The sequence below is a fragment of the Capsicum annuum genome, chromosome 8 (assembly GCF_002878395.1).
Source record: "Capsicum annuum cultivar UCD-10X-F1 chromosome 8, UCD10Xv1.1, whole genome shotgun sequence".
NCBI lineage: Eukaryota > Viridiplantae > Streptophyta > Magnoliopsida > Solanales > Solanaceae > Capsicum > Capsicum annuum.
The window spans coordinates 159,294,283-159,308,490 of NC_061118.1; the positions used below are offsets into that span (position 1 = coordinate 159,294,283).

The 14,208-nt window shown below is 37.5% G+C and overlaps 2 protein-coding genes across 2 annotated transcripts; one reads left to right on the top strand and one right to left on the bottom strand.

Moving 5' to 3' along the window:
- Nucleotides 1–845: 845 nt before the first annotated feature.
- On the top strand, nt 846–9,962 carry LOC107839806 (disease resistance protein RPV1). The gene is made up of 5 exons (XM_016683441.2): nt 846–1,493; nt 6,472–7,567; nt 7,644–8,039; nt 8,147–9,055; nt 9,208–9,962. The coding sequence occupies exons 1-5, from the start codon at nt 967–969 to the stop codon at nt 9,763–9,765; spliced, it is 3,486 nt and encodes a 1,161-aa protein (XP_016538927.1). The 5' UTR covers nt 846–966; the 3' UTR covers nt 9,766–9,962.
- Nucleotides 9,963–10,472: 510 nt separating this feature from the next.
- LOC107879390 (disease resistance protein RPV1-like) lies at nt 10,473–13,941 on the bottom strand. The gene is made up of 4 exons (XM_047395613.1): nt 13,840–13,941; nt 12,300–12,764; nt 11,274–12,194; nt 10,473–11,159 (listed from the first exon to the last, which is right to left on the bottom strand). Exons 1-4 carry the CDS (start codon nt 13,939–13,941, stop codon nt 10,473–10,475), a joined length of 2,175 nt encoding a protein of 724 aa, XP_047251569.1.
- Between the last annotated feature and the right edge of the window lie 267 nt (nt 13,942–14,208).

Genomic DNA, 14,208 nt, shown 5'->3' on the forward strand with positions numbered 1-14,208 from the left:
TGTGAAAAAACGAAGGTTAAATTGTACAAAATAGAAGTTATTCAGAAATGTGTATTTCCAGAATCGATGCTATGTTGCTGTGATCTCTGGATTTTCTTCAATCGATGAGGAACAAAAAACCCTAGATCGATACTGCAACGCCTTACTTTGATACCATGTTATGATTTGATCAATGATAAGCAAAGAAAGAAAACAGAAAGGAAGAGGAAATTTGAGGAAGCTTTTCTTCAATTTTCATTTTATTTTTTTAGTATCTGTACATAGTGTTGATATTTATAGACACATTCGTATAACCGCCTAACTCACTAATCATTTGCTAAACTAACTAATCATTAGCTTAGTTAATTACAACTACTCTGTACAATTATAACAAAAATAATAGTGAGGAATTAACTTCAAGGTACAACTGTACAGTTAGTTAATTCCTCAACACTGCGTACGTTCTTGCTTCCGCAAATCCCATTACATGGGATTACACTGAGTATGTTGCTTTCGAGAAATTGAAATTCCCAGTTAAGAGTTGAGACCAGATAGTTTGTCAAAAGAGGTGATTATTATTATGTAGCATTATTAGATGCTCTATGCATAAAGAATAGTTGTTGGTGTACTGGTGAGTACAAATTGTCCTGATTAAACTAATCAACAAGGATTAGTTAATTAGTAACGCTGTTGGTCCCTTTTATCTTTTTGACTATCAGACAGCATAAATTCCAAGACCATCTTTGATTAATTTAGTTCATTATTAGTGGTTGAGTAAGAGTTTGGACTTGTGTTCATTGATATAAGGCTGAGGATTTCTGTACTAATTAAATAAATAATCATCTAATTAGTTTATTAGCAAATAAGCCAACTACCCTAAAATTAGCTTAGCCTAGTCTTTTCTTGCAGTTATACATTGGCTTCTAAAGCATTGTGTAATTGTGTAGTCACTGAATCCTCACTAAGAGAATTGGTCAACTTGATCTAATGGGTTCTGAAAAACCACAAACATCCTCCACTTTTGTTTCTCCAAGTATTTATCATGTGTTCTTGAGCTTCAGAGGTGAAGACACCCGCAAGACTTTTACTGATAGTCTCTATGCAGCTTTGGTAGGTGCAGGGTGGCGTACGTTTAAGGATGACAATGAGATCGAGAGAGGGGAGAATATTAAGACGGAATTAGAGAATGCAATCATACGTTCGAGGAGTTCAATAATTATCCTCTCAAAGAACTATGCTACTTCGACATGGTGCCTTGACGAACTTGTCAAAATCCTTGAACATAAGAGGACAAAAGGGCATGCAATTCTTCCTGTCTTCTATCATGTGGATTCTTCAGAAGTTAGAGATCAGAAAAATAGTTTTGCAGAAGCATTTACGAGATATGAGAGGCAAATTGAAGTTGAAAGTGATGAAGGAAAGAGGGAGTGGATGGATAAGGTTCAGAAATGGAGAGCAGCTCTTGGAGAGGTTGCAGATCTGGGTGGTGTTATAGTGAACAATCAAGAGGATAGGTAAGTTTGTTTTTCACAATCAGTAGATTCTTCATACTGCATAGTAATCAAAAATAGATTGAGATTCCGTTTTCAAGTAATCTTTTGAACTCATTCCATCTTGCTTATAGCGCTATTTGAGGTCCATTTCTTGCGAAATTTATAAAAACTACAGGTTCTATCTCAGAACGTTAATATCCAGTGACTTAAAATCTGCTTGAAGTCTCAAATATTATTGATGCGTGGGTTGACAACTTGAACTTTAGGATCTTTTCATTTAGACATCCAAGTATTTGTACGATATAAACTGATTTCATCCGAAAGGAAATGAAAGTAGGGACCAAATTACTTCTATGAATAGGTTGGGCTAGATAAATTTCATGCTCGTCTGTCTTGGCTTAAGTTAGGATGCTAGATTTCCTCTCTTTTTTTTCGCTTTCCAGTTTTATTCCCGTTACTTTGCTGGTATACTGTCACGACCCAACTTTTCAGATCATGATGGCGCCTACCATAACTCACCAGTACACAAGTCAACCTGTAGTCCAGAACGGCTAGTAATGGACTACTTAATAACATAAAGAAAAGAATGCGGAATATGTGAGATAAAGATCAATACATAGACGAATCTCAAAACCCGGTGGTATCAATACAAGAGCTTCTAAACATAATAAGAGTACAAAAGTGATATATCAAGGAGAAATACACTGATTCAACTTACCTCTGAATACAACTTAGAGGCTAGTCTAATACATAGGAGAGAGATAAATAATGCTCCGAACGTCAGAAACTCACTCTAAGTCTCCGAATCAGGGCTACTCCACCCGATGCACACATCAACGGCGATAACTCGTACTATGATTTGCAAGCTGCAGAGGTGTAGTATGAGTACCAAACGAATGGTACTCAGTAGACAACTGCCAACTGAGCTCCAAAGATAAAGTAGATATATACAACATATAAACAAAATGGAAACTACAACCAAAAGTCCATAAATCATATAATAAGTCATTGAGAATAACAAGGGACAAGTATCATATTTATGTCCAAGAGTCCAACATAAAATGACTAAGGAAGAATCAAGGTGAACTATCCTATTCCGACTACATTCAATATATGCCAATGCTATACCGTATATCCTAGGTCAATATACAAGTAAAGAGCGAAAGAAAGATATATTATAATATACAAGGCAGAAGAACGACTATACAATATGAACAATGAATAAAGGGATATCCGATAGTACCATGGCTTCATATAGCTAGGCATATATATATATATATATATATATAAACAGGAGATCATCTCAAACATAACCTAAATCGTCATGTTCTCATTTTTAGACCTCATTATAATACTATCAGGATTTAATACCAACATACTCAGAATTTCTAATCCATATGGCTAGACATACAATAATCGTGCACAGTAATGCAATCATAAGATAGCAAAGGCCGAAGACATACCTCAATCCCAATACCGGGTCCATGACCAATCTGTCATAAGCTAGCCATAATAATGATCATAACCATGATAATAATAATATCAATAACATCGTAAATAATCGGCTACTTCGGACAATCGAATACCTAGACGAGCCTATGCGTACCCCCACCGCCCCAGACTCGGAAGGTTCAATCAACAAACAATAACACAAGACATATTCTTCACCTATATCTATGCAACCGTCCCATACCGGCTGATAGACATAGATGCATACTGGTGATAGGCGATGCACATGCAGGAATGAATGCAAAATATACCATCAATATCACAATGCATCATAACTGTCCTCATCAGGACCATCATCATCTTCATCAACCTCCGGCCTCACCGGGTATCAATATCATCTCAATAGTATCCTCCGGACTCGAACAGGGTATCAATATCATCATAATATCCTCCGGCCTTGCCGGGTATCAATATATCATCATAACTCTCGACACATAAATATAGGCATATAATAGGTGCACAGACGCGAGCCAATATTCTCATAACCGTAAAGATATCTATCTTATCAATGCATCCCAATTACTCGTTATTAGCTAACCAACATTTATTATTATTAAACCGCTAGTTTGCTAGTGATCACATAACTTCTAGTTATTAGCCTAAACATTATCCTTCACATAATCCTTATTCACGGGATAACAACTAACCACTATTCATTTAATAGTCAACATCTAACATCTAATCTAGGTTCATCATTAGACCAAAACCGTCATTTATCTGCCATTCATTATTATCAACTATTCATCCTATTTTTGTTAATCATTACTAGACAACACATTACTACTTGTCGCCTAACCATCTTTTATTAAATGACATCATTCATTAACTGACCATCATTAGCTACCATGTTCCAACTAAGCAAGATTCATTAACTAATACATTAACTTCCTAGCCATCAAGTGCAATAGTTAGCTAATAGACAACTAGTTACCACATAGCTTAACCGTCTAACAAGAGGAAAAACCATAAGATCATATTTCGGCTATAATCACATCATTTATAATGGTAAATAATCATGAACTTACCAACCCTATGCATGCCATCCCATATCGGAGAGATGTGTATACAAACATATACATATTCATATTCATAAATCGCAATCACAACATTCACAATGATAAACACTTCTTGGATATTTAATCAGTACCATAACACGGCCCTTAGCCCAATAATTTATCCGGAATAATCACAACATCATAATCATGGCCTTAGGCCCATATACATATCCGGGACTCATATCAATAATCATATTTATAAACCGTAGCATATCTATAATCATCTCACATATAAGAGGCATCTCATATTTAGGAGGCATAATATCAACAAGCATATCGCCTCTATTAGACATCTCATATCTATAGGTTATGCATCATAACCGAGAGAAAAATCTACTCTATAAGCTCAATAATCATAACAAAGAAGAAAATCATCTCTATGGGTCAAATATCATAACTAAGAGGAAAATGCATCTGTAGGGGGAAAATATCATAATTAAGAGAAAAATGCATCTCTATGGGCCGAATATCATAATTCAGAGGATATCATAATTAAGAGGAAAATGCATCTCTATGGGCAAAATATCATAATAAAGAGGAAAATGCATCTCTATGGGCAAAATATCATAATTAAGAGAAAAATGCATCTTTATGGACCAACTATCATAATAAAGAGGAAAATGCATCTCTAGGGGTCAAATATCATAATAAAGAGGAAAATGCATCTCTATGGGCCACTAATCATAATTCGACAAAAATCATCACAATTTATCAATTCACCAAGTAATTCTCTTAAATAAGGCTCATTAGTCTCAACTAGGTCTACTATCCGCAACTAAGCCCATAAGGGCTAACACAAATCTTGGCCTAAGTGGGCCGGATGATCCTACTTCTAATCCGTAATTTCCATAATTAGGCATACTATGCTCCAAACTAGTCTAAGGTATTTAGTTCATCCTCTAGATGTCAAGCAAGCCATATTAAGCCTAAGATAGTAACTTCGACTAGAAACTAGGGTACTCAAGTCAACTCTACCAAATTTACGGTTCCAAAACTATCACTAGCCCACTAAGGCTAAATTTACAAATCATGATTCAAATGCTAAAACCATATTCCGAGCATAGCATTATATCATACCCATGCTACAAATCTACCCAAACTAGGGAGAAGGCAATAGGATTCTACAAGGGTATTAAGTAATTTAGCCTAAGGGTCCAAAACCCTATCTAATCTCCAAACTTATATGTATATTCAATACTAAGTCATTCTATCCAATATCAATCTTAAAATTCACGTACACACGCAATATATATCATACATCATCCATGAAGAAGAGTAGACAGAAGCCTACCTCAAGGCTAAACCGCAAAATCACACTTCAAGCACCACATGCTCGTCTTCACTTCACAATCCCCAAAATGCCATCACACTATTAAAAATATAATCTACTCATCAATACGAATCTAACGATACCCATATTGCTCTACTGTGCTTTGAGTCCAAAAATGACACCAAAAACTCCAAGTGGGTCCCACATACGGAAATCGCGTTTCCGAGGTCAACCCAATGCTCATCTATCACCAAGGAAGCATAACCCTCAATTGATGGGTGCAAACAAATGAAATTTGGGGCTAAATCAAGCCCTAAGCTAAATTGGGGTTTTGGGTCAAGAACAATGAAATTCACTAATAAAGTAATGAAATCTTACCTTAATCCGGATGATAATCATGATAAAAGATGTTTACCAAGCTCCCTAGACACCCACAAGACTCAATTTCGAGTTATCATGCCTATTTAGGGTTTTAGGTTCTCAAATGTGAAAGAAAAATCCCCAAAATCGCGACCTTGGGATCTATTTATAGACCCCTCAGCGAAGAGACGCAGTACCCTGCAACAGCAAAGTCAAAAACTTGTTTTTGACCCTCAGAACTTATTCAGAACCTAAAATAGATGATCCAATAGTGAAATTTGAGTGTAAAACACAATTCAAATCCATTGGAATCATCAAAACTTCCATACAAGGTCGTTTAGGCAAAAAGTGAGGCCCACATATATAGTTTCGATTTTATGACTTTTTGACTAATAGGTTGAAATGAGCTCGGGTGCATTGGGATCCGAACCAAAGGTATACCTAAACTAAAATCGATATTTCAGATATACTGGCACAGTCAAAATTTTCATCCAAGATCGTTTCGCTCAAGTTTTTGATCGGTGGCCATTTGGAACCAACGAAGACTTCTAAATAGGGAATTGACTCTAAAAACCAAACGAACTGCCCAGTAACCGAACCCTCAGTCCCACAAGTCATAAATGACTTGGGCAGCTATGGAGAAGCTCAAACGGTGAAGATAAGCATAAATATGGAAAATGACTTGAAGGGTCATTACATATACACAGTTGTAACTTTGCTTGCTTACTTAGAAATGTCTTTACAAGTGGTTAAAGTCAGATGTGATACTTTTGGCCAATCCATTTGCTCCTTGATAATTGATTAGGAAGGAATCAGGTTTCATTGAAGAAATTCTTCAACTCATTGAGGATAAATTGAACCGCACAATATCAAGTGTTGCACCTTACCTGGTTGGGATCAGTTCACGGGTCGAAAATATTGTTGCATGGTTGCAAGATAGATCACATGATGATAATATTATTGCAATTTGCGGGATGAGCGGAATTGGGAAGACAACTGTTGCCAAATATGTTTTCACTACAAACTTTAGAGGATTTGAAAGTAGTAGCTTTCTTGAAAATATCCAAGATATTTCTCAGCAACCTGATGGCTTAATTCGCTTACAGAAGCAGCTCCTTTATGATTTAACTGGGAAAAAGAGTAAAATACAAGATACTGATGAAGGGATCATCAAGATTAGAGATGCTATATGTTTTAAGAGAGTTCTAGTCATATTGGATGACGTTGATCAACAAGAACAAATTCATGCTATAATTGGAATGAAAAATTGGTTCTGTCCTGGAAGTAAAATAATCATAACTACTAAGAATTCATGTTTGCTGAAGGTTCATGAAATTCAGAAAGTCCATAAAGTCAAGGAAATGGGTAGTGATGAATCACTGGAGCTTTTCAGTTGGCATTCCTTTGGGGAGGACCACCCAGCTGATGACTACGTGGAACTATCGAGAAGGGTGGTAAAGCACTGTGGAGGGCTTCCTCTGGCACTTCAAGTTTTGGGTTCTTCTCTTCGTGGAAAAAGTATCGATGTATGGAAAAGTGCATTAGACAAATTGGAAGCGATTCCTGCGAGTCAGATAACTAAAAAACTAAAATTGGGGTACGATTCATTAAAAGATGATCATGATAAGAATTTGTTCCTTGACATTGCCTGTTTCTTTTCAAGAAAGGACAAAGATTATGTTATTGCAGTGTTAGACGAATCTTACATTTATACAAGAGTTGGGATTCAGAATCTTACAGATAGATTCCTGTTGACGATTGACGGTAACAAGTTGATAATGCATCAAATGCTTCGGGACATGGGCAGAGAAATAGTCCGTCAAGAATCACCTAAGAAGCCTGGGAGGCGTACCCGGTTGTGGCACTACAAGGATTCATTTAATGTATTGAGAGAAAACATGGTAAACACTTCCTTTCTGTTGTTTTCCTCCTTTTCTTTTGGACACTGCTAAGCTCTTCTCCAATTATTATTTTCAGGGCTCAGAGACAATTGAAGGTCTTTTCTTTGACATGAATATGGTAAAGGAAGACCAATCCTGCATGGGACATACTACCAGTGGAAAAAAGTGGCTGTTTACAGAAGTTAAGAGTTATCGGTTCGGTTTCTCCAGCCATCCCATCAAATTTTCTTCAAAAACCTCTAATGAGCCTGAATTGGGAACATATCTCTTTACAGTTATGAACAAGCTAAGATTGCTTCAGATAAAATATACACATCTATATGGTGCTTATAAAGATTTTCCCAAGAACCTGAGGTGGCTATATTGGAGAGGTTTTCCCTTGAAGTGTGTGCCAAACGATTTTCCATTGGAGAGCTTGGCTGTTCTTGACATGCGGAACAGCCGTTTGGAAAGACTGTGGGATGGAAGAAGAGTATGGCAATTATTTCTGTGTTATTAGTTTCTTCGACTTTTAATGAAGTGTTATAGAATATGGATAATTCTTCACTTATCCTTTTCTTCTAATCTTTCTCATTGTAGGTGCTTCCAATGGTAAAAATTCTCAACCTCAGCCACTCTCATTCTCTTTTCAAAACTCCTGATTTTTCAGGACTCCCAATGTTGGAGAAGCTTGTTCTCAAAGAGTGTGTCAATCTACTTGAAGTTCATGAATCCATTGGAACCTTAGAGGCTCGGCTCGTTTTCTTAAATATCAAAAACTGCAAAAGACTTCACAAACTACCGAAAGATATTTGCAAGCTAAAAGTTCTTAAAACCTTCATAATATCTGGTTGCTCAAATCTTGTAGAGTTGCCAAGAGATATGTGGAGGATGGAGTCCTTGGAAGTGTTTCTTGCCGGTGAAATCCCAATGAGTCAATTTCCCTCTAAGAGAAAACAGAACCCAATATGGAATGCACTTATCCGAGCTTGGGTTCCGAAGTCGAGGAAAGTTCTAGAGCTTCCATGGGTTTCTTTACCAAAGTCTTTGGTTAAGTTAAGTCTATCTGGGTGCAACCTATCTGAATTTACTTTTCCGAGGGACTTCAGTAACTTAATGTTGCTGCGACACCTAGACCTTAGTAAAAATCCACTCACTTGTCTTCCAGATTGCATCAGAACTCTTTCCAGGCTCAGCAGTCTTGAATTAGGTTCTTGTACAATGCTTAAATCTCTCATAGACCTACCTCGCGTCCATGATTTGAGAGTGGGATATTGCACTTCCCTAGAAAGAGTAACATATCTATCCGTAGGATGCCGTTCAAGAGTTTTTCATTTAAATGGCTGTAAAGAACTAACTGATATGGAGGGAAGCTTCAAGTTGGAAGCCATGGGCGGAATTGAGAAAACAATGAAGTCATTGGAATTAAGTATTTGGAATTCTGTTGGAAGCTTTGAAGTGAAATTGTATAACAATTCAACCAATACAGAAAGTAGAGGACCAGTAAAGGTACTTTTTCCTCTTCCATTCCCCCACCCCTCAAGAACGGATTGACAGATCTACTTTCATGTACTTGGTTGAACTTCTTCATATAAAACCTGCAGCTGTTGGTACTTCCGTTTGTTTTTTTGTCATATTTAATGCGATTCTTCACGACACAGGTGTTATTTGAAAAAGGAATGATCAGCTTATTTCTTCCGGGGAGTGTGGTTCCTAATTGGTTTTCTCATAAGAGTGTTGGAGCAACTCTATCTTTCACTGTCCCTGCACTTCCTGATCTCAAGATCCAGGGCATAACTGTGTGCTCAGTGTACACAATTGACTGGAAAGTATGGATTGCGGGTATCCAATTTTATTTGATCATCCATAATGAGCAGAAGAACGTGAAACTGATTTATAGCCCGACTTGCTATGGTCTTCCTGAAGCCCAAAATGAAATGTTATGGTTCAGCCATTGGAAATTTCTGAGTCAGCTGGATGCTGGTGACACCTTGAACGTCACAGTTATTCCTATGCATGGTTTTTGCATCAAGGAAATCGGTATTCACTTAATTCATGGTGAGAAAATAGACATGGTTTCGAACTCAAACAGTCAAGAAATGCAGCATGATTATCCTTATCAGGGAACGATGCCTGCCAAACGTCAAGGGCTTGTAGATTTATACTGCTTTGGCCATATGGGGATTGGATTGCACTACATTTTGCCCTACATACCATGAGATCCATGAATGGGAATACATATCTGGCAAAATCTTTGGGGAGGAGTCAGATGTAAAATATGATGTCTTCGCCATCTCCTCAATATATTCATTTCTCTTCCCTCATTTTAAATTTTGTTTTTTCTAGAAAGAATCATTTATGTGGAATTTGGATGTAAATCAGTACCTATGCCATCATCTTATTCATTATTTCGTTTTAATGATACGCTTCTCTAATTTTCAAGAAATCTGTGCTGAAATACGCTATTAACTATATTGTACAGCTCTCAAAAGAAAAGATAGGAACTAAAAAGAGATCACTGTTATGAAATTATCATCTTCTAATATGAACGTATGGAGGAAAGAACAAACACTACATTTCACCTTTTTCTTTTTATCATAAGGAAAGGAGAGAAATTCTCAAGTCACGTAACTCATCAGAAAAGTGTGATAGTTTGATGATTTTGATGTGATCATTTGCCATATCAAAGAGGGAAAGCACACCGTCTATTTTCTTTTCTTCAATCCAATATAGTCTATTCTTAAAAGGAAAAGAACTTCTGCTAAGGGAAGTGTATAGAGCTGGAAGTGAATTTGTTCACGGTTCATGCTGCTCATTTTAAAATATGGGGATTGGATTGAACCAGAAGATGCAGAGAACCACTACTTGATCAACAATTCTCGTCAACCTCATTAGACCACGAAAAGGTGAATATAAACTAGGGGATTCATGGAAACATCTTATCATCTCCTTGTTTTAGTACCGAATCTGCAGTTGGAGCATCAGTATTTGTATCTTCTTCAGAGTCCTTGAACAAGAAATCTAACCAGCCATTGGTGCGCCAACCATCGTTCTTTGAGTTCTCTTGGTAGATATCCATATCATGATGACATAGAAAGTAAGAATCTCTGGCCACCTGAAAAGCAGAGATGTCGACTCCATTAATGAGATGATGCTGAGACTGATAAGCAAATACTTGTCTAGTACCCTCATCATCATCCTCATACACAATTTGGACTCCGAACTCCTCCAACTGTAACTCATCCATCAATGCAACAGAAATCTTGACTTTATCACCTCTATCCAGGCACTGCCCTATCTTCCAGTGGCTTAACGATGTTATACCTTCATCATGATATGGAATGCCCATTATCACTGGACTATAGGTCCATTTTACATCCATAGTCTCATTGTTAATCATAACTCGATTTTCATTCCATAATCTATCTTTATTCTCTGTGGTGCTTATGTCACTATCTTTGTAGATAATACAAATATTTAAACTATGAATGTGGAGATCAGGTACTGAAGGCACATTGATACGTATTGGATTTCCCATGCTTCTGTATGCGTACCATGGTGGCATCTCAGTTTTGGGAAGAAAAGTGCTGAAAATTCCAAACTCATAGAGACCCTATTCAGACGACGAGCCAAGAATATTAGCATACATAAATCACGAAGGAAGGAGGGTGATTGAAAACAAAGCTAGCAAACTCATAAATTACAAACAGATAGAGAGAGAGTGTACCTGAATCGGTTCTATCCTTCTTGTCAAGGTGAGGAAGTTGTACAAATTTACATGGACCTTTTTTAGGATTTCTATGTCTATCAGGCCGAACATATCAGTCAATTTAGAATCGAAACTCCCGATGGGTTTTAATTGGAACAGTTCCTCAACCACTCTTAGTTTTCCACAGTAAAATCCAAGAAACAGTAAGGATGTCAACGAGTTTGGTAAATTTGTTATCACTTCTAAGGATTTGCATTCATGGACACTCAAGGACTTTAAAGTCTGTGGAAGCTCTGGAAGAAACTGAAGCTTTTCACAACGCTCCAGCTGAAGCGATCGAAGGCGAGGAAGATATTTGATTCCCTTAGGTAGGCTAGTGATTGGGTTTTCATTAAGAATCAATTCTTGCAGCATAAATAGGTTACCAAGATCATATGGAATTGCATCATCTGTTATTTTGCAGTCAACGAGACTTAAAATTTGCAATGACCGTGATAGTGAAGCCAATGTGAAACTAAGAGAGTTAGAACCATCTCTTGGGGTTGGCGCCAATGTCCAAAAGGCTGACCTCAATAAGTTCTTGTCACCCGTGGAAAAAGGTGCTTGATTTATTGCAGTCCCACATGCATAGAGTTGCTTCAGAGATTGCATGTTTCCCCATGGTAAGGATGACCAGTCAAGTTTGGAGCACCAACACAAAACAAGCCTTTCTAGCAGCTGAAGATCACCTAAACTTGTTGGAAGTCTCCTGAGGTTTTTACAGCCCTTGAGGTTCAACAGAAACAACTTTTTCAAGCCCCAGATTGATTCATCAATCTCTATCAGCTTTGTGCAATACTTCAGATATAACCTCTCGAGATTAGGAAACTCCGTAAAGTTGGGACTTCTAGAAAGGTTACACGAATTACTGAGATCAAGGATCCTCAAGAGTCTTAGAAACTGTCAGAAGAAAAGGTATAAATTATAGAGGTTACATGAATAACATCAATCCCATTAGAATGAAAAGACATGAAAAATGGAAGCAGAGTACATATTGCACAGTACCCTAGTTCCACTCCAGATCTGCTCCAGCCTGCTGTAGCGCATCTGTAGAACAACCAGGCTCTCCAATGGCATATCATCATCTATCTGTCTGTGTGGAAATTTGCGCCAGCAGAGCCATCTTAGCTTCCTGGGGAATTCCTTGTAACTTCCCTTGAGTGATGTACTATCAAGTTGGAGCAGTCTTAGTTCATGCATCATTGAAAATGCATCTGTATCGAACTCCTGTTGTTTTGGTTCTAACTCTAGACGAGTGGATCCTGCAGAATCTCGGGGAGACCAAGGGAAGAAACTGCTAAGGCGACGCCTCTTTACTGGATTTGTTTCAGAGGTAATCTTTGCTTCTCTAATCTTACGAGCATACTCCAAAAGGTACTCTCTTGCTATGTTTCTGTCAGAAAATGTCCTGGGTGGTTTATCTTTGTTCATTGAAATACAGAGGCTTAATCCTTGTATAGTATATGCACCCTGTTCCAAAGAACACAACATACATAGTCCAGTCAAGAATGTTTTAGGGGGATACATTAAGGCATTTAATACAAATGAAGTGTTAACGAAAATAGACCTTGGGCGTAATTGAACAACAACGTACCTAGTATAATCCCACAAGTGGGGTGTGGGGAGGGTAGTGTCTACGCAGACCTTACTACCTTGTGGAGTAGAGAGGTTGTTTCCAATAGACACTCAGCTCAAGTAAAAACATTACCAAGCAGTTATAAAAAGGAAAACAGCGAGAGAGAAGAAGCCAAGACAAAATGCTAAAGAAAGCATGACAAAGCGTAAGGGAACAACTCCCAACAACAAGAGTGAAGAAGCCAAGACAAACTACTAAAGAAAGCATGACAAAGCTTTAGGGAACCGCTCCCTCATGCATTTGAACAATTGGAGTGTGGATAATATAGCATGAGATTCCATACTGGGAAATACGTATGTATGTTGTGTGGACTCTTCAGAATCCTTCCTGCACCACTATCGACAGGACATGGGTGTGGGTGATCCGATTTGGTCAACTCATCTTGGGTAACTTGACTACTTCTATGACTGAGAAGGATAGATTTATTGGGTTATTTGAGTTGATTTTGTACGTTTATGTCACACATGGATAGTTATTATAAAGTATGAGAATGCTATGCTATTTCACGAGATATCTTATGAATAAAATATTAGGTGTTCATAAAGAATTAAATTTTATTAGCTTTATTATTCGACATATATGTCTTCTATGTCAAAATATACAGTTATCAGCTGTATCCGCAATCGGATCCATAAGCCCAAAAACTTAAATGTTATGTGACGAAAAGTCCGACCTCTAGATCCACACCTGTATCAGGTACCCGCACCCGACTTCGAGCAACTAGGGAAATACAATATAATGGATGAGTTTGGCTCTGATGTCCTGTTAAGAAAATGAATCTTGTACCTAATACCACACTCAAAACTAGCTTATTAGGTGAGGACTGTCCAAGATCATCATATAAGGAGAAAACAACACATTCTATCAGCCAATGTGAGGCAATATAACATGAAGCATTGATTGTATTACCGTCTTTTCGTCTAAGACTGTGATACAGTCTTTGTAATGCCACAGGCGAGTACGTTTTCCAGGATCCCTGGTTGATTCTTGCCTTACAATGTCTCTTCCCATATCTCTAACAGATTGGTGCATCACAACTTTCTCATTTTGATCAATGGTTAGGAGAAACCTGTCAATCAGATTCTGGATACCAACTATTACATAATAACCACAACCTTCAAGAACTGTAGCCACAATGTTTATATTCTTTGCAACAAAAAAACAGGCAACATCGAGGAATAAGTTCTGGTCGTGATCATCTTGCAATGAGTCATAGCTTACTTTTAGCTTTTTCGCAACTTGACTGTTAGGGATCGCTTCCAACTTATTGAGTGAACT

Excerpts from the sequence above, each read along its gene's own strand:
- LOC107879390 (XM_047395613.1), bottom strand. The coding sequence starts at position 13,941 with ATGGGAAGAGACATTGTAAGGCAAGAATCAACCAGGGATCCTGGAAAA. Across the intron at positions 12,195-12,299 it reads AGATCTGGAGTGGAACTAGG|TTTCTAAGACTCTTGAGGAT; the intron begins GTACTGTGCAAT and ends TTCTTCTGACAG. Across the intron at positions 11,160-11,273 it reads GAAGGATAGAACCGATTCAG|GGTCTCTATGAGTTTGGAAT; the intron begins GTACACTCTCTC and ends TCGTCTGAATAG.
- LOC107839806 (XM_016683441.2), top strand. The coding sequence starts at position 967 with ATGGGTTCTGAAAAACCACAAACATCCTCCACTTTTGTTTCTCCAAGT. Across the intron at positions 1,494-6,471 it reads GTGAACAATCAAGAGGATAG|GAAGGAATCAGGTTTCATTG; the intron begins GTAAGTTTGTTT and ends ATAATTGATTAG. Across the intron at positions 8,040-8,146 it reads GACTGTGGGATGGAAGAAGA|GTGCTTCCAATGGTAAAAAT; the intron begins GTATGGCAATTA and ends TTCTCATTGTAG.